General features: G+C 34.5%; 1 protein-coding gene and 1 long non-coding RNA gene across 7 annotated transcripts in view; both read right to left on the bottom strand.

Annotated features, from left to right (window-relative positions):
- Positions 1-786, bottom strand: part of LOC127857581 (uncharacterized) — a 46,407-nt gene extending 45,621 nt beyond the window's left edge. Inside the window, exon 1 of the long non-coding RNA XR_008038510.1 lies at positions 678-786. This is a non-coding gene — a long non-coding RNA (uncharacterized LOC127857581). The remainder of the gene's footprint in view (positions 1-677) is intronic.
- A 2,448-nt stretch (positions 787-3,234) lies between these two features.
- LOC127857578 (solute carrier family 22 member 18-like) lies at positions 3,235-25,156 on the bottom strand. 6 transcript variants are annotated; one of them, XM_052394051.1, is made up of 10 exons: positions 25,049-25,156; positions 17,843-18,140; positions 16,841-17,084; positions 15,910-16,042; positions 14,186-14,286; positions 12,820-13,028; positions 10,206-10,307; positions 8,634-8,754; positions 7,690-7,909; positions 3,235-6,716 (listed from the first exon to the last, which is right to left on the bottom strand). In XM_052394051.1, exons 2-9 carry the CDS (start codon positions 18,110-18,112, stop codon positions 7,731-7,733), a joined length of 1,359 nt encoding a protein of 452 aa, XP_052250011.1. In that variant the 5' UTR covers positions 18,113-18,140; positions 25,049-25,156; the 3' UTR covers positions 3,235-6,716; positions 7,690-7,730. The 6 variants fall into 6 exon arrangements, with proteins under 6 accessions (XP_052250011.1, XP_052250009.1, XP_052250010.1 ...); XM_052394049.1 differs by having other exon boundaries at positions 25,056-25,150; XM_052394050.1 differs by lacking the exon at positions 25,049-25,156 and adding an exon at positions 23,967-24,050.
- Between the last annotated feature and the right edge of the window lie 311 nt (positions 25,157-25,467).

The raw sequence follows: 25,467 nt of genomic DNA, 5'->3' as shown, positions 1-25,467 counted from the left end.
ATTTTCGTAGTTTAACATTTCTTGTGCTGGTTTGTTTATTAGAAAAAAATATTTTTCTGAATATATAATTGTCATATTCCCGTTTAAAATACCTTCTTACTCTTGTTTATGAAGTAAAAGAATACCGAATGTTTGAAATGTGTGGGGTTTGTTTCATTAATATTTTTTGTTTCTCCACTTTTTGATTTTGAGTGTTTTAACCCTGATGTTATTGTTTTTCTTCTGTCTATAAGCACGCTTTGTGTGAAATTTAATTAAACAAAAAATATATTTTATAAACACGATAAAAAGTGACATAATTATTTTAAATGCAGAGTTAGAATTAAAAGTGAAGCTGGCAAATATTTTCATGTGATCATAAAGGGGAAATGCAAAACATAAAACATCAATAAAAATATAACAAAAGGCTCTGCGAAAACACTTATCAAACAGCATTACCGTATGCAAGTTTGATCAAAGCATGTCGAGCTACTTACGGTACTTCTTTATTGCTTCTTGTTTGTATTTTGACAATTTTTATTTGGTGACCAAGGAAAGATGACACAATTGTTATACAATGTATAGGGACCAAAAGTTTAAAGTCAAGAGGATCATGTGAAAAAATATTACAGTTGCAGATTTTACGTTTTGGATGAATTTGTTAAAATTGTTGATCCCTTATTATATGTGATTTTTACCTTTATTCCTCTTGTTTAGAACAACATTGTCTTCATTTTATGCGCACAATTGAAAATTGTTAATGGTTTTCATATTTATTAGATTTTGAATAAAACATGGTGAATTGAATAAATTGTGTGATGTTGTTGGTGAAAATGTGAGCTCACCTGAGCATGTTGGTGAGCTTTGGTGATCATCATTTATCTCAATTAGATCACCACTGTGTTCAAAACTGGGTCATGTGAGGTAAAAAGCTAGGTCACTAGGTCCAATTTAGGTAAAAGCTTGGTTATTCTCTAGAAGTTACATAAATTGCCCAAATCATTATGAAACTTTCTGTTAAAAAGCTCGGCATCCAGTAGGCAGGCAGTTTTCATTATATGGCTTGAGTTAAACATTGTTTACACTCCAGAAGTCACATTTTCTGTCCATCATCACTTGCTCAGAACTTTTGTTGTACCGATATCTTTGTTCAACTAAATTTCTGCACCGCTGATAAACATGGCCATTAGAGGGACATTTTCCCTAATTTTGCTATAGTGAAACTTTGTTGACAGTCTCAGTTTTAGTCCAATCTTCATGAAACTTGCTCTGAACATTTGTTCTAACGATATATTAGCCAATTTTAAAAATGGTTCTTGTTCGTTGACAAAGAAGCATCCAGGAGCTATTTGCCTCCCTTATTGTCAAATCTTCATTAAACTTGGTCAGGACATTTCTCCCAATAAAATCTTGGCCGAGTTTGAAAAGGATCAAATGAGGTAACAACTGGGTCATGTTAGGTAAAAAAAACTAGGTCACTAGGTCCAACTAACAAAAGGTTCATAATGACCCTGAAGCTCTAACATGAGTACAAGGCCAACCAATGGTCTAAACTTGACCTGGTGACGTTTTTTGGAACAAATTTTATCAAGACTGCGACATAAATGAATTACTAGTATAGAAGAAAATTATTTTACCTAATGATGAAACTTGCTTAGAAAATTAGCGGTCATAATGTCTCAGCCGAGTTCTAAAATGGTGCCCAAAAACTGCACAATACAGGTTAGATCCTGAGCAACTGCAGCTTGACTGCAACATCGTATGATGAAGATGTAGTAAATGTAGATAGAGAAAATGAGGGCCATTAGCCCTTTTGTTTAATATAAAGTTTCTTTTATTCTGCAGTTCTTGGTAATGTTTGTTTGGAATCCATACATATCATTCTAAGGATCTTGACATTCAAATGAATATGAAATGAAAATGGTTAAACAATATACATGTATAAGAATATGAACTGGAGCTTTGAAATATTGCTTATTATAATTGATTGCTTAGCACAGTCAATCGTTGGTCCTTTCAAAAACAAGACCAAAGCATCAGATCTTTCGGTACTGTAATAATAATAGAACAAAGGTTGAATAATTCAAGATTAAGATATAACAATTATATATTTCTTCATCAAAATGTGAAGAATTATAGGTAAAAACAAATATGTGTAACTATAAACATAAAATATAACAATTGATATGTAAAAATACAGAATGTTAACAATACAAATTTTAAATACATGCATAGTTCACTGTATAAAACAATATATAATTACTTAGAATATTATCTAAAAGATCTGTCAAATATAATAACATTTATATATTTTTTACGATTGTTGATGTCCATATTAAAAAGCAACAAATGTCTTTTCAAAAGTTATTAAAGCATAACATATTGGAAATAGTAAAGTCATAAAAAGATCCCATTACATACAAAGATTACATTACATTTATATATGCCCCTAAATTTAAAATCTAAAGTTTATTATTGCAACAACACACTGTACAAATATGTATATATTGTATCAATTATAGTACAGTCGATATCTGATGGACTTGAAGTTATGCAGAGCCAAGAGAAACAAGAAACCGTCGGAGACGGGTGATGCTCCCCAAAGGTTTTTTTATCACAATATTGCACTATATATTCAGATAAAAGGAAACGTCTTGAAGGGCATAATTTTGGACAAAATAATACGATGGATGGTTTAGCAACTTAAAAATTTCAAAGGGCCATAACTCTCTAAATAAATCATTAACCAGAACCCACAATTAACATGCGCATCTCTTCAAGGTAGATAAGCTTCCCACAAAGCTTCATTGAATTCCAGTCAGTAGTTGGGGAAAAATAGCCCAGACAAGAATTGCACTATATGTACAGTTTATAGAAAATGTCAAAGGGCCATAACTCTGTGAAAAAATCATCCGACCATAACCGGCTGATAATATGCACATCTCCTGTTGGTAGTGAAGCTTCCCATTAAGTTTCATTGAATTCCCATAAGTTGCTGAGAAATAGCTCGGACAAGAATTGCACTATATATAAAATGGAAAATTTCAAAGGGCCATAACTCTGTGAAAAATCATCCGACCTTAACCGGCTGATAATATGCACATCTCTTTGTAGTGAAGCTTCCCATAAAGTTTCATTGAATTCCGGTCATTAGTTGTTGAGAAATAGCCCGGACAAGAATTGCACTACATGTACAGTTAATGGAAAATTTCAAAGGGCCATCACTCTATGAAAAATCATCCGACCTGAACCGGCTGATAATATGCATATATCCTTAGGTAGTGAAGCTTCCCGTAAAGTTTCATTGAATTCCGGTCATTAGTTGCTGAGAAATAGCCCGGACAAGAATTGCACTGTATGTACAGTAAATGGAAAATTTTAAAGGGCCATAACTGTGAAAAATCATCCGACCAGAACCGCCTGATAATATGCACATGTCCTCTTGGTAGTGAAGCTTCCCATAAAGTTTAATTGAATTCCGGTCATTAGTTGCTGAGAAATAGCCCGGACAAGAATTGCACTACATGTACAGTTAATGGAAAATTTCAAAGGGCCATAACTCTGTGAAAAATCATCCGACCAGAACCGGCTGATAATATGCACATGTCCTCTTGGTAGTGAAGCTTCCCATAAAGTTTCATTGAATTCCGGTCATTAATTGCTGAGAAATAGCCCGGAAAAAATTGTGCACAGACGGACAGACAGACGCACACACACACGCAGGGACAGACGAAGCGTTGAATATATGCTCCCCCCCCCCCAAATTAAATTTTGGGGGAGCATAAAAATTTGAAACATTAAACAATTCCTACTTTACTCAGTTCGTATCCAGTAGGGATAAATATAAATTTACACATAACAAGTTTCACTCTTTCCTGATATATTTCGTCTTAATAGGCATATCAGGAAAGAGTCAAAATTGTTCTGTGGCAATTTATATTTATCCCAAACATACATTTTTTTGTTTGTTGAGTTACATAAAGAAAATGTAGCCAATTTGTGAAAACAAACTTTGAAAACGTCTATTGAGGCAAAATATATTAGGAAAGAGTGAAACTTGTTGTGTCAATTCCTATTTTGTTTACTTCTTTAAGCAACAAAATCAAATGAGATTTTTTAAATTGTTTCTGTCTTAAAACATGCTACATATCAATAAGCTATAACCAAATATGTGTTATTTGTTTGTATTACTCGATTACTTTATGACAGTTCAAACACACATCTATAAACCATTTATTCGTATGAATGAGTAGTAGCTAAGCACATATTCACATTGTAAATAAGCACAAGGATGTTAGCACAAGCGTAATCAAGTTTTTAACTAAATTGTTTTTTTTTAAATAACTGGTAATACAATGAGTATAAAACTGTTGATTTTTAATTTCCATAAATTCTTTAAAAAAAATACAATGAGTGTAGAACAGTTGATTTTTTAATGTACAGAAACATTGCAAAAGTTATAGATTTTAATAGATTCCTTCTTTTTAATAAAAGTATAAATCTGAGTAGTATTATTGCAATGTAGCCATGATCAGAATCTTAGTAGATGTTCTATGCACACTTCTTAGATTGAACTGCCATACTTTACCCAAGCATAGTCAAGTTATAGTGTGAAAAAGCTGAGAATTCTAGCATCTCTAGATAGTGCTTGACAATATTCAGGGCACTTAAAGACTTACAACTTTTTATGACCTAAAGTGTTATTCCGCAAAACAAACACAATAAGGAGTGAACATTTATATTTTCGACTTACAAAACAGTGTGAGCCATCATAACATTCCACCACTATTAATTTGAGTCAACCGACACAAATTGAGGTGAATATATAGAAATACAATAACAGTACCTTGAAATTTTGAGCAACCAGATGTTCAAGACAAGCGAGTTTTAGCAACAGGTGCCAATTGTATATTCCTTCCATATTAAGCCTTAGGCCCATATACAGTGACATTTCTTGCAACCAGTATGGGCCCACAAGTGGACTCTGTCATGAACTGTACCTTTTATTCAACATTTCAACAGTAAAGTAGCCAGTCTTCCCAACAATTTCTTAAAGCAATAAATCTATGTTACGTACATTATATAATCAAGAATCTATTACCACTAGATTATACCAAATATACATTATTTTAACACACTCAATGCAAAAATCTGTTTCAAACATAAAAGCGAAATACTTTTAAATAAATGACTATATTTATTAGAACCGACAACAAATATAAAAGCAACATATATAAAGCAATTCAGAAAAATATTATGATCATAACAACTTTTTTTAAAGGGACTAATTCACTGATTGTGTATTTTTAAAACGTAAGATTTGTGGCAGTAAATGGCTAAAATACAAAACATTAATAATCAGTAATATCTGTACAGCAACATAAGCCACTCAACCATATATAGAGAATAATAGGTGAGTGTTGCTTATAGATAAGGTTTATCGTGGAAGGCTAAGAAAACAAAAAGCACGAGCCTTGGCGAGTGCTTTTTCGTTATCGTGTTAAGCATGATAAACCTGATCAATAATCAAATCTAATATATTAATCTATTTATCCCACTTTTTATTCAGTAAACCTTTTAATTTAAAAAATATTAGTTTAACTGAAAAATTTTGCTAGATTTATGACGTCATTTTGTCGAAAAAAATGACGTCATTTCGTGCCGTGGTTTATAGCAGAAATTTAATCAACAGGGCTTCAATCAACCGAATTCCCTGTAAAAGTTGGATAAAAAAAACAAATACATGTATACAACCTTTAAATTGAATGTGTAATTATTACCCATATATTTTCCAATGCACAAATAAAACATTACAAATGAATTGCATTCATTCAATAAAGTTTTATACGTTATTACATTGTACAATATTTTCGTTCAAATTATAGTTCCAATATTTTTTTATTTTTTTGATTACATATATTATTTAATCAAATTTGGAAAAAAAAATCTAAATTTGCTAAGCTGTGAATAGTTCCTTTTAAAATGACACAAATCTGCTTTGAATACATTGAAAACATTGTCCCAAAAGCTCATAAAAATCCTTTAAACATTTCCCTGCAATGGAGCTAATATTTTGAATATAAAACAATTAACAGTTAAAATAAGATACTAAACCAACCTTTTTGACGATGCTGCGAAGCAGCTCGTCTAAGTTATCATACCATGAACAAATTCTTCACAATGGCGACCTATGTAAAAGACCGAGCCACTCTGATTGAGATAGCTCGATTTTCTAATCGGCATACCTCGCTGATTATCGCTGATAAAGGTAAATATTAATAGAACAGCATATTCTGGGGAAACAGATTCAATAAGTGTATCAACACGTTGATTTTAAATTAGTAGTTTTACATCCATTTTATCTTTATGGACCAATGAAACAACTATATATTTGCTCTATTGTGTTTGATATTTGTTCTCAATTTTGTAAATAAATTGCGAATGAAAACATGCAAAATTAACTTTATATGCGTTCACAAATCTAAAGAATACGAACAATTTCGAACCTGCAAATTGTAAACGTTGCACTGCTATGATGTATATAGATAAAACAACATTTTTTGAGTAGTTGTCCGTCCCGCTTGCGCAGTGGTCTGCACGCACGCTTTTTCACCTTCACGACATCGGTTCGATTCCCGCTCCCGGCGCAATGTTTTTTTGTCTGTTTTGTGGTCACAATAACGGAAAGGTGGGGTTTTCTCCGGAAAATCCTATCCCCTCGCAGCAAAAGACCATATCTAAAATTAAAAAGTATTTCAATACAAAAATAAAAAGCTGGAAATTGCAACTATCATTTTAAATTCGTCCCAACTGTCGTCAGTCTAAGCTTATTTGGTAGGAGTGCTGGACACACTCCGGGTCCCAACATTTTGCAGCCTTTGCGGCGCGGAGGTAACTCATAACCTTGTAAATACACACATACACACACTGGGTGCAGCCTAGGCGCGTATTGACTTAAAAAAGGAAACAAACTCACGTGCAGGCACAATCATTTTAAATGTACATATTTAATACGATATTCTAACAGAAATTACACAACCACCAAAGTGTACATAGCATGTTTGATAATTCGTTCGTTTGTTAGATTTCAGCATATATAAGGTCATATCGCTTTGGTTAGTTAACTTGTCCATATGTTCCTGGGCGAACTCGGGTAGTCAAGTGCTCTTAACATTGAGCTCACCTGGGTTGGCTATGTGCTCATACCTACTTTCGAGAATCATCATGAAAGTATTGCCATACTTAATGAACAAACATGCCTATGCGTATTGAACTTAAATTAACAAACAGTATTCAACAGAAAAAAGCATATATCCATGCCCACGGGCATGTGAAATCACTTCCGTACATATAACATTATTAAATTAAGAACCTAAACAACGAAATAAAAGTACGGTATGATGTACAGGTGTTATTAATGATCATGTCATGTTTTGTATATATCTGCTGAAACGTTATTTTAATAACCCACAAACATTTTATTGTAATAGAAAGTTTTTACGAAAAGTAGTACAGAAAAATTCACGCCGATTATCTTTTTAAAGATATTTCTTGTTAGATTTGATCGAGAATGTAACCCGCCTCCCAGTTTCGTACCCGATCTTTTTTCGTACCTTTTTTTTTTTTCGTACCAAAAATTTTCGTACCCAAATTTTTTTCGTACCCAAAATGTTCATACCCACATACACAATTGTGGTGATATAAACATACTTAAATTGATGCTTTGATATCCATCCTCTTCAATAGCATCATCACACCAGAACTGTCAGTACTTTGATTTTAAAGAGTATGATGGTAACAATTAGAGACAGCAAAAACCCGAGGTAGCCAAAAGACGGGAATCCAAAAGCCTGCAGCATGTAGCCCCCTATCGTAGGAGACACAGTCCGGATGAGAGAGTTACTGGCCATGTTGAGACCTAGCATGGATCCTGGCAAGAAAAATAGGTATTTGTGAATATGGGCTTTAACACACAAAAATGGTTACAACAAGGGACAAAATTGTCACAAAACCAAGTTTTCAATTTGAAAAAAAAAATCTGATAAAGGGAGACATTTAAAAATGTGCATTGTTACTGATTGTTCCTAGTTACCCCCCTTGTGACAAATTCAATTTATTTTTAGTCGTGGCGACCTTGATTTCAATTTGAACAAAAAAGTCTGATTAAGGGAGACAATTCAAAATGTGCATTGTTACTGATTGTTCCTAGCTACCCCCCTTGTGTCAAATTCAATCTATATGTAGTCGTGGCGACCTTGACCTTATATATATTGACGTAACTCTTTCGCATGATACACAGTCCAATGATTGTGAACAAATGTTACAAGTAATTGTAGAATGTCACAATGAATGACATAGTTATGGCCCGGACAAGATCATTTATGGGCATGTTTGACTTTTGAACTCAAAGTGTGACCTTGAACTTGCAGATATTGACGTAATTCTTTCGCATGACAAACCGTCCAATGATGGTGAACAAATGTGCCAAATGATTTTAAAATCTCACAATGAACAACATAGTTATGGCCTGGACAAGCTTGTTTTGCCTTCCCGCCCGCCCGCAGACATTCAGCAATCTAATAATCAGTTTTTTTTTCTATGGAAAACCCGGTTAAAATGCAATGTAATAATATTCCAATCATTTCTGCACGTACCTGTATCTATTTCACTGACGGTGCGTGTCAATGCACTGTTGATGACGATGTTAGATGATGCAAGTCCGACAGTCAGTGGGGCTAAAACCATGCATAACTGGGGAATGGAGCCCACAAATGCCTGCAAAATATATATGAGCCTTGCTCTGAGAAAAGGGATTTTAATACAAGTGCATAAAGTATAAAAACAGATTAGCCTGTGCGTTGCGAACATGCTAATCAAGAACAATACTTACTACTTTTATGGAATTTTATGATATTTAAAAACTTAACATGAAAATCCTTAAGTATGTAAAGGGTACATTGTATATCAAACTTTAAAAAGGGAAGCAAAGCTATTGACCTTCACTTAACCTTGAGCCTTTATGACTGACTCTTTCCCTCTGCACATCATCTGAATGATCTTAACATTGTGACCAAGTCTTATGAAAATCTTTTGTAGAGTAAAGGAGATACATTTTCGACTTTTGTATTGAGAAATTTACCTGGAGCAGGTATACTGTACATCTACCTGATGACCTATATATTGGAGCCAAAGTTCATGATAATCATTCAATTGAAAACACACAAAAATGGGCTCAAACTTCTGACCTTTAAGTATGACCTTGACCTTGCAGAAACTGTGACTGACTAACGCTTTCAGCATCTTGTGTAAATAACCTTACCATTGAGTAGGCATGACTTGCCAGTCATGCCTTCTTCTATACATCTTCTTAATGCACTTAAGATTGCAGAAAAGTTTCATAAAAATTCCTCAAACCATTTACCTTGAGCTATGACCTTCACCTTATGCGGGCATGACCCACTCTTACAGTATCAGTCATGCCTTTTGCACATGGCCCTAATGCCCTCAACATTTGAGGAAAAGTTTCAAGAAAATCCTTCAAATGGTATAGGGAATATGGAGCGGACACATGATGGGGGCTAAAACCTCAGGAGTGTAGGTAACAGGGAGGCAGGGGAGGAAGTGGTGGAATGTTATGATGGCTCACAATGTTTTTTCAGTCGAAAATAGAAATGTTCACTCATTATTGTGTTTGTTTTGCGGGATAACACAGTCATATAAAGTTGTTAGTCTTTAAGTGCCCTGAATAGTGTCAAGCACTATTTGGAGATGATTGAATTCTCATATTTTGCACACTATAACTTGACTAAGCTTGAGAAAAGTATTGCTGTACAATCTTAGAAGTGTGCATACAACATCTACTACGATTCTGATCATGGTTACCTTTCACCTTGAAGTATAACCTGTACCTTGTCTGAGTTATACATTGCCAGTCATGACCCAGTCATACATTGCCAGTCATGCCCTCTGCACAGTATCTCCATTTCCCTTGAGTAAGACTGTATTTACTTAAAACCTTTCTTTTTAATCTCGATTGCATCAAAAGCCTATGGCTTATTGAAAAGCTTTCCCGTCTGTTTCCCGGATAGGACCAGTTACTTGTGTCTTTTGAGGAGATCTAAAGAATGATCACACAGTTGGGATCAAACAATTGGCCTCCTTGTCACTAGGCAGACATGATACGCGACATGCCACAGCGACCTCACAAAGACTGTACTTGGCCTTACCAGTAAGAGATAAGACCAGACCATGAGGAACGAGGCCCACTTCAGGATTGCATTCTCACTGACCTTCCTCAGCAACACACCCACACCAACGCCTTGAACTACCTGCAAGAATAGATCGAGGACATTTGTTTGTTTTGGATGATTATCAATATTAAATACGAATTGATAAAGAATAAATAACGGTATATATTTAGACCAGTTTTATGCTTTTGTATTGTTTTAACATTTTTAACTAGTTGAATTGAACAATTTTGGGGGAGTAATGTTATGATGTAAAAACAAGAGGTACAAAGGTCCAAGGTCGCTGCACTGAGAACCAGAAAACTAACATGTTCTATGCAGTTTTTGTGACGTTATCATAAATATGGCTTCTGACTTTAATGTTTACTCAGGACCAATTGTAGACTTTGGTTTAGATATCATTAGAATAAAAATTCTCAGCAAGTTTCTTGAAGATTACTCTTTCATGCAGAACGATATCATGAAGATATCATTAGAACATGTTTTGATATAGCATTAATGGATGTATACACGCTGGCAAGATCTGTTTTTTTCCAAATAACTTTTTAAAACAATTTTTCTTAAGAATTTCAACTAGTGAATGCAAGAGAGATTTTAATGCTGCTTATCGCCATTTGAAATACATCAGAATTACTTTATTTAATAAGCCTGCGTTCTTATTAAAGAATTCCATGTAAAATGCACAATTATGCTTCACAAAATGTGTCATGCTGTCACCAATTTCAGACATTTTCAAGGATTTATTCTCTAACCTTAAGACATCTCCACAAACGGCAAGAAAAACTGTCTTTTATGCACTGAAGAGTTTTGCAAATGTATTTCAATAACCTGAGATAGTTGCAAAAATAAAGTTCTTAACAGTGTGTTTATATTCTGTCAAGCCCGTGTGTAAATCCCTGAAAACCCATAGGCAAGGCGTTGAACATGCAAAATAGCTGAAATAGGCAGAACGTCACAAATTCAACAAAAGTACAAAATACAAAGTCATGATCGTTTAAAAAGTATAAACCTAAATATAAAATTGTAGCTAAAAATATTCTGCAAATGTTGGCCATAAAAAATTGGCCTCATTTTAACCGTTTAAGAATAGCAAACTGACAAATCAGACGAAATCAAGACAATCTAACCATAACACTTCGTGTAAATGTGTGCTTACAAACAATAGCATCACAATGTATTGTTCTAAATATTATATATCAATTCATATATGATTTTTGTTGTGCCAGGTCCCAATGCAATAAGCGGCCACTCTTTCAAAACAAGAAACCGTCGGAGACGGGTGATGCTCCCCAAAGTTTTTTTTTGCCCCAATATTGCACTATATATTCAAATAAAAGGAAACGTCTTGAGGGGCATAACTTTAGACAAAATAATACGATGGATGGTTTAGCAACTTAAACAATTTCAAAGGGCCATATCTCTCTAAATAAATCATCTAACCAGAACCCACAAATAACATGCGCATCTCCTCAAGGTAGTTAAGCTTCCCATAAAGCTTCATTGTATTCCAGTCAGTAGTTGGGGAGAAATAGCTCGGACAAGAATTGCACTATATGTACAGTTTATAGAAAAGTTCAAAGGGCCATAACTCTGTGAAAAATCATCCGACCGTAACCGGCTGATAATATGCACATCTCCTGTTCGCAGTGAAACTTCCCATAAAGTTTCATTGAATTCCCATAATAAGTTGCTGAGAAATAGCTCGGACAAGAATTGTACTATATGTAGAATGGAAAATTTCAAAGGGCAATTACTCTGTGAAAAATCATCCGACAAGAACCGGCTGATAATATGCACATCTCCTCTTGGTAGTGAAGCTTCCCATAAAGTTTCATTGAATTCCTGTCATTAGTTGCTGAGAAATAGCCCGGACAAGAATTGCACTATATGTACAGTTAATGGAAAATTTCAAAGGGCCATAACTCCGTGAAAAATCATCCGACCAGAACCAACTGATAATATGCACATCTCCTCTTGGTAGTGAAGCTTCCCATAAAGTTTAATTGAATTCTGGTCATTAATTGCTGAGAAATAACCCGGACAAAAATTGTGCACGGACGGACGGACACACCGACGGACAGACGAAGCGGCGACTATATGCTCCCCCCCCCCCCCCCCCCCCCCCCCGAAAATAATTGGGTGAATACAATTTTTAAAATCATTCATATTTTCCCCATAAATAAAAGGAATGCATAGTAGTTTAATCAAAGGGACCCGGCATAAAAAAATCATATATGGCCTGTAAGTTAAATGAGAAATTGCAATGTATCCCTTTATGTTTTGTTTCTTTCAGCATATATCTAATAACATATTATGTTATTGCTCTTTTTGTTAACCAGTTATAGTCTAGCACATTGGTTATGCCTACATGTTATTTCATTTAAAACATAATAGAAAACAGATTTCCATGGACAAAGTGATTTTTCATGTTCAGATCAGATTTTTAAAGTAGCATATAAAACAATTAAAATGCCTTTCATTAGTTTTAAACTTTATTTGTTTTCAATTATGTTGATTCAGAATAAAGAAAATTATATAATTACACATAAATTGCTGAAACTTTCTTGTTCATCTCTCAACACCACCAACTCACCATGGTTAGAACACCAATATACGCCATCAAGAAACCATTCTGATCAGCCGGCAGATTGAATGTCTCCAAGGCGATCACTTGAAACATGCTCTGAAAGATCCCTATAGGGGTCCCTGTGGCCATTTTAAGGGACAGCAGAAAAAGGGCCCCAGGAGCCAATATCAACTCTTTCCATTTGCTCAGATCTAGAAGGGCACTTCCAGATTTATCTGGAATGTTTGAGAACTATGTAATATCACATACTGAAGATAGTTACAACAATGTAGTTTAAAAACAAAAGTATTATTATTTACAGAGCACTACAGTACATATGTAAAACATTAATGTGGAAAGTTTGATACCATCAGCAATTTAAACATGAATGTAGTATATGTTATTACCAACAATGTGACTATGCAATTATAAAGGAGCATATGTTATCATGTTCTAGACCAACGAAATGACTTGTAACAGATGATAAATAGTGCGTTACCAGAGTGCACAAATGCATACCCAATGTGAATTAATATTGTGTTACAAACTACATGTAACAATATAACTTGTACTTCAAACAAACGATTTCCTACACACTGTTATACATAATAGATACCAAAGTAATTAGTTTTCATATTAGACACCTAATAATTAAATATTAGAATACAATTTCCATACCTCTAAAAGTATTGCTAATCAACACCAAAACACACTATAATGTAATCTAGGACAATTCCTACCATGTGCTTTATTCAGCAAAATTAGTATATCAGCCAACAAACAATTCGCACGTGCAAATGCAGAGTTATATTGACCAATCAAACAATTAAATACAGAGTTTTGTTTGATTGTCAGCTATCTATCGATATATTATGTGTGTGTGCTTTGTTAGAAAACACACAATCTGAGCATATATTTAGATGGCTATTTACTTAGGAGAATGAGATGAGGACGAACGAAAAAGTGTCCAGTCATGTAGTCATTTACTGAATACGATTGTTTCTTATCTTGCTTAATCACAGATTAATTTGTGAAGTTAGAATTGTTGTCTATTTGGAGAAACCAACTATACATAAAGACATTGGAACAGATATTAAATCAGACTTCGATTCATCTATGACTTTTTTGTTGTATATTTCATTTACGGATGAATTGACCATATTAGAATGGGACCTACTTGCCATATTAGCCACGTAATAAACTGCATTAACTCAGTTAATGCGATTCACGTCATTACGAAAAATTGCGCATGGCATTGTCAATCAAACGACTATGCGACAATTTAAATCCAGTTTTATTTTCAACTCTGTGCTAGACTATCACAAATCTGGTTATTAAAACTGTATCAAAACCATGAAAACCTTTTGATATATTGAACAGTGTTTCAACTGACCTGCAACTTCCACCTTCTTAGTCCTATGTGGCACAAACAGCAGTACTAGCACAATGCTTAATACGGACCCCATGCAAGCCACGAATGCAGCCGTTTCCTCACTGAAATGAAAATAATAAGGCTAAATTTCTTAATTTAATATATTTAGATAAATATAATTCCATTTTATAAAAACTGTTGAAAGCAATAGATAACAATCCAGAAACATCTTTCAAAATATGTAAATTCTCAGAAATCGTTTATAAAGGCCGTCCTATAACTGACTGAAAGATAAAAACAACTGCATCAAAAATGCTAAAATAACACCATTCAGTACATATAACTTTCAATCTAGTTTTGTCTTAAAGTGATAGCTGAAATGCAACCAGACTAGATAATTGTGCAATTAGTGAGTTTACTCTGTTTGAACCAAACAACCTCATTGAACTTACTGGTAAATACAATTCTTTATTTTCTTATTAACTAATTGGTTTTTGTGAAATCATTAGCATTTCTGCTCACAAATTTTGATAAATTTAAATAATACATTTAATAATTCTCTGAGGACTTGTTCATTAACAATGAATAATTTGTGTTTTATCAAACCTACTGTATTAAAGATACTTCACTCCAGATAGGCATAAACAATAAACATTTGTTGCTTGTTTTTAGTTATACTTAAGTCTAAACTTGCATAAATACATCACTAACAAGATAATTAGCTACTGGTACAAAGTGTGTTGCAAGGACAGCTTTCAATGTAGAGACTTTATAGGCTATTATAACATATATTTTCAAATACAACTAGAGCTTTGTCACAGACGTGACGAATACCCCCACATGCCGCATTGACACAGAATATTTTTCATGTTGTCTTAAAAAAAACAGCGGACACCATGCTCAATGTTTAAAACCCACTAAGTGACCCCGTGACCTGGTTTTTGACCCTGCATGGCCCATGTTCGAACTTGACCTACACATCATCTAGATACAGCTTCTGACCAAGTGTGGCGAAGATCGGATGAAAACTACTTGAATAAGAGAGCAGACACCATGCTGAATGTGTAAAACGTAGCCCAGTGACCTAGTTTTTGACCCGGCATGACCTATATTCGAACTTGACCTAGACATCATCTAGATACAACTTCTGACCAAATTTGGTAAAGATCCGATGAAAACTACTTGAATTAGAGAGCGGACACCATGCTCAATGTTTAAAATGCACTAAGTGACCCCGTGACCTAGTTTTTGACCGGCCATGACCCATGTTCGAAGTTAGCCTAGACATCATCTAGATACAACTTTTGACCAATTTTGGTGAAGCTCTGATGAAAACTACATGAATTAGAGAGCGGACACCATGCTTAATGTTTAAAATGCACTAAGTGACCCCGTGACCTAGTTTTTGACCTGGCAAGGCCCATGTTTGAACTTGGCCAAGATATCATCTAGATACAACTTCTGACCAAGTTTGGTGAAGATCGGATGAAAACTACTTGAATTAGTGAGCGGACACTTAATACTGACCGACAGACAGACCAACAGACCGACCGACCGACAAGCTCACTCCTATATACCCCCCTAAACTTCGTTTGTGGGGGTATAACTATAAAAAAATAATAGTTTTGTAGATACATTGTACTTACTGGTATACTATGTTGCTCATTGATGACATATCATCTGTTACCTGCTTTAATGAATTCTTTTCTAATTTTAGTACATACAGCATTGCACATGATAAATACCTGAAATGTTTTGTAATCTGTCCACCAATCATTGGTCCAAGCACCATTCCTATGAGATATGAGATCCCAAGCTTCCCCAGGGCATCAGCTCTCTTTCCCACGTCCCCAAGATCTGTGACAATCATCTGACCACCTGTGCAATAGGGGTATTAGAAGAAGCGTGTATTTCTGTAAAGGGCTTATGATTGGAGAGTAGTGATAGACCATATGACAACCTGTGTAAGGGCATTTGAAGAATTAGAAGAAGCGTGTATTCCTGTGAAGGGCTTATAAATGGAGACTAGTGAAAAATCATTTGACCACCTATGTAACAGGGGCATTAGGAGAAGTGTGTATTCCTTTAAAGGGCTTAGGAATGGAGACTAATGATAAATCATTTGACCCCCTGTGTAACAGGGGCATTAGAAGAAGTGTGTATTCCTTTAAAGGGCTTATAAATGGAGACTAGTGATAAATCATTTGACCACCTGTGTAACAGGGGCATTAGAAGAAGTGTGTATTCCTTTAAAGGGCTTATGATTGGAGACTAGTGATAGATCATTTGATCACCTGTGTGTACTGAGGTTATGATAGATCATTTGATCACCTTTGAAATGAGGTAGTGATGGATAATTTTATCACCTGTGTAATGAGGCTATTAAAAGAAGGGTGTATTCCTGTGAAAAGCTGATGATTAGAAAGCATAATGAAATTCCCCATTTCACCGGTATAGGTCATTGATGAAAAAATGGTAAGAAAAGCTCTGGAGCTTTAAATTTCCTAATTTCTTTTCAATATTTGATAGCCCACAATTATGGCAATATTAAATATACAAATCATTTGGACGATATAATTTTGTGAATTAAGTATTTTGAAAATTGTTGTTACTTAAAACTTACTATAAATTTTGAAAATTCAAAAATCTTATAAATAGCACAACTATTTCAAATACCTTGCATGGCATGCATAAACAAAGCCGGAACTCTGGACAGGAATAGCAGCGTCACTGATGATGACATCGAAAGCAATAAGTACGACAGCGCCGAAGAAACAAAGGCCAAGTTCATAGCTGCACGACCCCCAAAGAGATCACCAAACCGGCCAAACAATGGACCCCCAGCTAGCTGGCCAATGGCAAACACAGTCTGCAGGTAACCATACCAGACAGAATTCACGCCCAGTCTCTTTGTCAGATACTGCAAAAACAAAGCATTTTCATTAGAATTGAAGAAAAGGCGAACTAAACAGTATCAACTGGTAAATTGAATTTCATTTGGTAACTGTTTAACATATGATGTACTGTTAAAAAAAGTAACTGGAATAATCAAATAACAAATACCTTGTACTTAATGAATAAATACAATAGAATTATGAAATGCCAATAATTGATTTTATGAATTTGGTATCCTACATTATTATACCTTTCAGTCATAATTTTAGACAAAACAAGAAATGTGTTTGTCAGAAACACAATGCCCCCTTCTGTGCCGCTTTGATTACAATTTTTTTTATCATTTGGCAGGTTCAGATAATTATCTCCCTTTGAAGCTTATTACTTCCCTTGGATTTGTTTTCTTGACCTTTGACCTGGAAGGATGACCTTGGCCTTTCACCACTCAAAATGTGCAGCTCCATGAGATAAACATGCATGCCAAATATCAAGTTGCTATCTGAAGCGACATATAAGTGAGCATTTTTCGAAACCTTAACGTAAAGTGTGACGGAAAGACAGACATCCGAGGGACAGACGGACGGTCCGATCACTATCTGCCCTCCTTCAGGGGCATAAAAATTTAAACCGCTTATTTCTTGACACAGAATTATAAAATCACAATACAATTTGTTCAAGCATTTCAAATTATTTATTTAACCAATGGAAACATTTCATAATCATTGATACCAGTAAACTTTACATTTATTCGAAAATTTATATTCACCACATGTCGTAACATACCGGCAGTGTTCCACTCTGTATCCAAAAACATGTAGAATACAAAAATATATTCACATGGGTCATGAGGATCACTTTGTTCAATGTCCATCTAAACACATTTATATTGTGTTTGTAATCATGAACTCTATTCTCTCCTACTCTGAGATCTTTAAGAGCATCAAGCAGTTGTTTATCAGCTCCTTCATTGTTTTCTGCCATATTGATACTTGGAACAATGTTCTTGTTTTCCTTTGGTCTCATTCGAAATACAACTTGTTCTGAACTGGTCATATTCAGTTGTCAAGTTATGAAGTTTTGCCTGAAAAATCATGTCAAACCCATCCATATTTGAGGTATGCAAAACATCCAATAACTCCGTAAAATAATTAATTGAAATATATGGAACTGTGTTGCACATACTAAAAACATCTTATTGAAATTATGTTGTCACTCAAATACAAACAGAGTGAAACTCTGCACAAGAAAACTAGTTTGAGACAATAATGTGTAAATACTCAGGACTTTTTTCCTTCTTTGGCAGGGGCCTTATAAAGGCTTCTTCCCCCAAGAAAAAGGACCCTTGCCCTAAGAGAATTTCTTTAAAATGATGCAATTTTCTCCAAAATTAAGGCTTACTTTGGGAAATTTCTTCCGCGTTACCGTATTTCACTTTGGTTGATAATCTTTTACAAAACTGCAAGGCCCTATCCCCAAATCAAGATAAAAAGCTCTGATACTGCAAACTCACTGGCTTATATTCCTAAGCTCCTTGTATTTTATGCATCTTCTCCTCAAGTTCTCCTAAATGCATCTAGACTTAATATAAAAAGGGTTTGACTTTGGGAAATTTCACTTATCTGTTGGTCAAACAACAAGGATATATTTTAAATCCAATAATAATCATATACCCTATCGACCGTTATTATAGCCAGATTGGTCATTGTCGGCTCGGTTACTACTTACATGTACCCCGGGTACTCTCAAGTATTCTTACTAGTGCTGCAACAATACGCCAAAAACCGTATTGCAATATATTGTCAGTTCAAAAACCCGTATTGCAATATATCGCAATATATTGCTAACTTTTACCAAAATTATAACTTGCCAATTACCCGATAATCCCGTATATTCCAGTTTTAAAACAAATGTTGGTAAATATTTACTGTAGACCGGTAAATGTGCTCAAGAGTAACAAGAAACACAAACATTCGCAACTTTTTTTAAGTATCAAATACATTTTGGCATTTGTTACTATTTAAAAATGTGATGAAATAACGTCCAACCCGGGCGTTTTTTTCCACTGAACACGCGTAATTCACCTGACGTGATGTTCCCATTTTTATACAACACAAAATATGCCCATACTTTCCATGTGACGTCCTACATGTCTGTATAATTTTCGCGCGCTTTTTATAGAGACAAAGGATAAAGCACTTTTTATTTGAGGCTATAATTTTTTATTGTCGCATTAGCATTAAAATTTTGAAGCGTATTTCCGAAATTTGGATTACAAATTTAATAATGCTCAATTCAGAATCGAACGAAACATTTACAGCTGTGCGCAATTAATTCAACGATAATCTGTTCAAAAGCATCGAACGAATGCTCCGATGTAACAACGTTACTCCGTATAATATACTTTTCAGAATGCTTTTTTACGAAAAAAAATATTTACACTGCTTTGTTTTGTTTACCTTGTTATCATTATTTCGGATGGCTTTTCTGGACGAAATGTGAATGAATTTTTGTAAAATTTTCGTACCGGTATGATGAAAATCTTATCGCAATACAATATGCGGATTGCGTATTGCGATATATACCGATATACCGGTATATTGTTACAGCATAATTGCCTTGTCGGCTATTTTTTTAAATTAATAATGTTCACATTCATGTCAAATTTTCTGTTAAATAGGCTCTATATTATCAAAACTAATACTCAAATAGCATGTTGATGCAGTTTTTTTTAAAGAGAAGTTTGTTAAAGATAAACAATATCGTTTCACGTTAACCGGTAGCTCGTGTTACAACATCAGATTTTGGGCTGGAATACCATTCTGGTACAGTCTAATATCGACCGGGTACGTTTAAGTATATTTACCGTACCCGGGGTACATGTAAGTATAGCTCGATTGGTCATTGTGGGCTACACTCTTTAGAATACTTACATGTAGCCCTGGTACGGTTTATCAGGGTTTTTTTTTAGAAAAAGGGGAAGACGCTGGGTAAAAGGGGAAAATCGAGCGCGAAAAAGACATATTTGGGGAAAAAGTAAAAACTGTTCATTTCAATGTCTATAACTCGCCTACAGACTTCAGGTTTTTTTTAGAAAAAGAGACATGTCTCTGACCTTTTTGTTCTTAAACACATGAACAAGTATGATATTACAGTCAAAGTCCTAAATAAAGTTGCAGGGGTAGATCTAATAATGGGAAATGTTTTCAACTGGGGCCGGGGAACGATTTCAATATTGTGATTTCAATTTCATGATGAATGGGTTGACGATCTAGATCTGCTACAGTATTGGAAGGGAAAGGTGCGGCAGCTGCCGATTGTCTACTTTCACTTTCACAATAATCAGACAGTATTAATCGATGTCGATTACATGTACCTCCGAATCCTGCTGGGTTTCAACGGTTTTTGATGATTCATTCTTAAAAAATGCGTCAACGCAATTAATATTTTCCGAGTCCGAACGTTTTATTTTGTTCGTGTATGAACGCCAATTGTGAGACTTTTTTTCTGTTTTAACGTTTATACCCATCTTGGCTTTTACATAACCCGGATGAAAACTCGACTGGTTTCCGGTCATTAATTGACGAATCACCCTTCTCGCGCAAGACCGGAATCCAGTAAAATAGTCACATGATTAATACGATTAGTTGCCCGGTTTCCATGACGTATATATAGCTATATATAGAATCACTGGGATTCCCAGATTTGAGTGTTCGTCGGGAGAGAGAGAGAGCAAGATCGTTGTACATGGTACAAATAGGATAAGTGTCGACTTCCCAAAAGAAAGAAAAAAACATTTCTTTGACGGTAAAATATTATATTTTGGTGAAAAATTATATTTTTGGAGGGGAAATGGTAGTTTTAGGGGAAAAATTCTGGTAGGGGAAGACGCCGATAATTATCGGCGTCACTTTCTTAGCAAAAAAAAACCCTGGTTTATATACTAAATCATACCCGGTAAATACTAGACTTTACTAGAGTTGAATTCCCGCCTAAAATCCAATGTCGTAAAACGTGCTACCGATCATCTTAAACAAACTTATCTTAAAAAAAACTGCATCAACATGCTTTTTGAGTATGAGTTTTAATAATAAAGGTCATTTTACAGAGAATTGGCATAAATGTGAATATAATTAATTAAAAAAAAATAGCCGACAACGACCAATTAAGCACCAGATCGTGGTGGTGTAGTGGATGAGGTGTCCGCCTAGCGATCTGGAGTTTGTGAGTTCGCTCCCTACTCGGGAATTGTTTTTTTTAATCTCCTCCATAGACTCCAAGTAGATCTACTGGTTCTTCCCAGGAAACGGACTCCATAATGTCCCTCTGCCTATAATGCTCTTAAGTGCGCTTGGCAGTATATATAGATAGATAGATTGCCCGGGTACATTTAAGTATATTTACGAGTACCCAGGGTACATGTAAGTAGTACCCGAGCTGACAATGACCAATCAAGCATTATTATATGACCAAATCTACCATTCTTGGATACAAAAGGTCAGCGTTGTTTGTACCTCAGATCAGATGGCTTTTTTTCAAAAGTTATTAAATCTGGATACACCTATAATCCTATTCCTATATCACTAATGCATTGAGGTTTGCCCCACACAAGATTGCTAGCATGAGTAGCAGTACGGATTTACAGGTATGGATTGACCGGTATGTATAGACAGGTATGGATTGACCGGTATGTATAGACAGGTATGGATTGACAGGTATGGATTGACCGGTATGTATAGACAGGTATGGATTGACAGGTATGGATTGACAGGTATGGATTGACAGGTATGGATTGACAGGTAGCTGAAATAATTCGCGTTCAGATTAAATCTGAACGCTGAAACTCCGGTCTGTAAAAACCATAACGAAAAATAAATACAATACTATTATGTGAATTACAGTATTTACAAGTGTATATATCTAAAATCTACCGGTTGTTTGACAAATATGAACTAAGATCACAAAAATTACCTGTATTTCATTCGAAATCATAGACATTGAACAATCATTTTCTCAAAGGCAACCATTTTGGCATTGTTGTTGTTCTTATTTCGTACCATAGCTATTTCGTACCTATTACTTTTGGGGTATTTCGTTACTGTCGATTCTAATATTTTGAGTTATAGTAGTTATAATTATTCTTTTGCTTCTTTTTCTTCTTATGATTAATATTTCCAATTTCATTTCTTACTGTTTTGTGTATATTTCACACTTTTTTTGTTCGAACTCAGTTACAAACATAGTTGAATTTAACCTCCACCAAGGGAGATAACATAATCTTTACTAATACTATACAGGGATTGATATTGGATGAAACAAACTCGAAATATAGTTTATTAACAGGTAAATTTCGATATATTTTGCTCAATATATACTATCTAGGCAACATTTTTCATAAAAGTCACAAATATGTGTGTTTTTAAATTTAGGAGTGATGCGACCGAAATTCGTGTCGGAACTCTCGCTATTAAAAGATAGAGTGGACTATTGACGCCAAGAGTCTGCCAAAGCAAAAATCATCAAAAGACTCTCAGGCGGCAATTTATATTGACTAGATTGACAGGTATGGATTGAACAGTGTGTATTAACAGGTATGGATTGACATTTCAGAGATAAACACCTATTCGACATTGCACTGTTGGAGTGTTTGTCCACATGTTTCAAGTGCACAGTTAAACTCCACAAGTAATTAAGGAACACAAATGCATGCTCCTGTCAATATATTTCTCCTACACACATTTACCTTTTAAAAGAAACCAAAGAAAATACAAGAAAATAAAACAATTACAGTATCTTAACACTTGGTCCTGGATAAAATCACAGGGATCGTTAGGTAAAAAATACTCTATTATACTATATACATATATACAAGGGATACAACTGTCAAATTTCCTGCACAACATCATGGTCTGAACAAAAGCAAAAAAATCGCTTCCAAAAGCAATAATTACACCAAAAAAACTGTATGACAACAGCTCAGACATTTATCTATCAGATAATAACTATGTTTATAGAAGTAAGACTGTTCATAGTTGTGTTTGAAAGGAAAGTTTCATGAAAAACGGTAAAATTTTCGAAATGCGACACAGGTGTGCACACCCACTTTGACACATTTTGTTTCATAATTTAATAATTACAGAGAAGTTGAGCAAATTTTACATTGTTTTATTATCCATAGACACTTTATTAATCGAAGAATACACCTTCCATAATTGCATGTAACTGCATATATGTAAAACACCGTAAATATTAAACATGTTTACAACTCTACTATCTTCAAGGATTTGTATGCAATTTGTCAGGTAATTTTACGTTGAACGTGAATGGCTGGATTTATTACTGCAGTGGAATTTCAACCAATAAAATCGCATGTTAGAAATACATGTGAACTATCCAAAATGAAAGTAAAACATTGTCATTGTGATATTGAAGCAGATTGATATGAATTTCTAGCAAAATATGCTCACTAAATAGTAATTATGTTCTATTTTACTATGAAAAAAACTATCCAAGGAATATGTACCAGCAAAAGAGCTTTACAACAAAGGAATACGAAAATTACTTCTAGAATTCTCAGTTTTCAGCTGTGCACACCTGTGTCCAAGTAAGGAGTTTAGAGCATTTTAAATGAAACTTTCTCTCTTAGTTCAATGAAAAGCTTGTACTTTATTACCAAGTGTATTATTTTCTGAAAGATAAATGTCTTGGCTGTTGTAATACAGTTTAATTGGTGTATTTATTGCGTTTGGAAGCAAATTTTTCGCTATTGTTTACACCATGGTTGTGTGCAGGAATTTTCACAGTTGTATCCCTTGTATATATATGTAGTATAATAGAATATTTTTACTTAACGGTCCCTATGGATAAAATGTGTCTGACAGATGCTAATCAAATAACGTAAATAATAAACACATCTTACAGTTGTCATCCGTTTACTTGTGCTCCATAAGCGAAAACAATATAAATTTATCAGATTCGAACATGCATTTTGAATGGGTTATGGATGTTTCGGTAAATGACCAGTTCGGTAAATTGATTTATAGAGTAAAAGTCGTGGATGTTTCGGTAAATTGATTTTATATAGGAGGTATACCTACAACGAGGTGTTAATGACACCTATTATCGGCTTACAATAACATTAGGGGCATTTATTTGCAAACTGTGGATTAATTTTGATGTACATTAATTGAGTTGTTTGGTACTAATTAAATTATCTGTTTAAATGTACGATGTTTGCAAAGTGTTATTATTAATTATCCAGGCTTGCAACCTATTAAATTTCTAATCGATGGAGGTAAATTATATATTAAGGTCATGATCGTTTTGTATTTTATATATGTTTTTAAACATTTAGTTGATAAATACCTTAATTAAAGCAGTTAAAAAAATATAATAATGTGGCTCTTACAAGAGGTGGCCTCCACGTGGCAAGAGCTGGGCAACATATTCATTATGTTGGCAAACTACCTCATGTTTATGTAATGGTTAATTTTCGGTGGTTTAAAATAATAAGATCAAATATGTTTGTTTCGTATGTAAATAAATTTCTCGCTTTTTTTTCCTACAAACAGTTCTGCACATAAGGTATTATTCTTAAAATAATCTAGATATTTATGTTTAGATCGTGAACATGCTTTAACACTGGTGGCCGAGTTTTTACATACACGACCAGTAACTTTCAAACTGTGAAATAAACAAACGTTTTCCTTCTTTAATCATGTTTACCAAAAAATACCATTTGTTTCTATTGTGAGTAAGTGCGAAATAAATAAATGCCCCCAATGTTATTGTAAGCCGATAATAGGTGTCATTAACAGCTCGTTGTAGGTATACCTCCTATATAAAATCAATTTACCGAAACATCCACGACTTTTACTCTATAAATCAATTTACCGAACTGGTCATTTACCGAAACATCCAGCACCCTTTTGAATCATCAAGTAAATAGTTTTACGTTAAACTAAAGATAACTTTAATAAGCATAAAGCTTACCACGGACCCGTCTTTCCAAAACAGTTGTGAGTTGTCAGCTGTGCATCAATGGTTCCATAATACAGAAATATTTACCTTTCTTTAGCGCCAAATAGGCCTAGTACCAAATAAAGAGTATTTGACATTCTGGATCAGCAGACGATTTATTTCATCACTCTGGATCAGCAGACGATTTATTTCACAAATCGCCTATCTTACGGAGGAATCCGAGATAGCCGATGTATCATTATTTCATAAATACGGAGGAATCCGAGATAGCCGATGTATCACGATTGGCATTCTATACATAGATGGTGACGTCACTACGTTATTGTTAGTAAAGACCGGTGTGACACAATGTCACGATTGGAGTATTTGATTGGAAAATGAGGTTACACTTAACTGAGTCTTCGGTAACGATCTTAGGGCACAGTCAGCGT

Source organism: Dreissena polymorpha, chromosome 14 (genome assembly GCF_020536995.1).
Source record: "Dreissena polymorpha isolate Duluth1 chromosome 14, UMN_Dpol_1.0, whole genome shotgun sequence".
Lineage (NCBI taxonomy): Eukaryota > Metazoa > Mollusca > Bivalvia > Myida > Dreissenidae > Dreissena > Dreissena polymorpha.
The sequence above is the reverse complement of the archived record's forward strand: the minus strand, read 5'-3'. Positions and strand labels throughout refer to the sequence as shown.

Bases quoted from the DNA above. Each gene is read 5' to 3' on its own strand.
- LOC127857578 (XM_052394051.1), bottom strand. From the start codon at position 18,112: ATGACCAGTTCAGAACAAGTTGTATTTCGAATGAGACCAAAGGAAAAC. The intron at 16,043-16,840 runs GTATTTGAAATA...CCTATTGCACAG, and splicing joins GTTTATGCATGCCATGCAAG to GTGGTCAGATGATTGTCACA. The intron at 13,029-14,185 runs GTCAGTTGAAAC...CAAACATTCCAG, and splicing joins TAAGAAGGTGGAAGTTGCAG to ATAAATCTGGAAGTGCCCTT.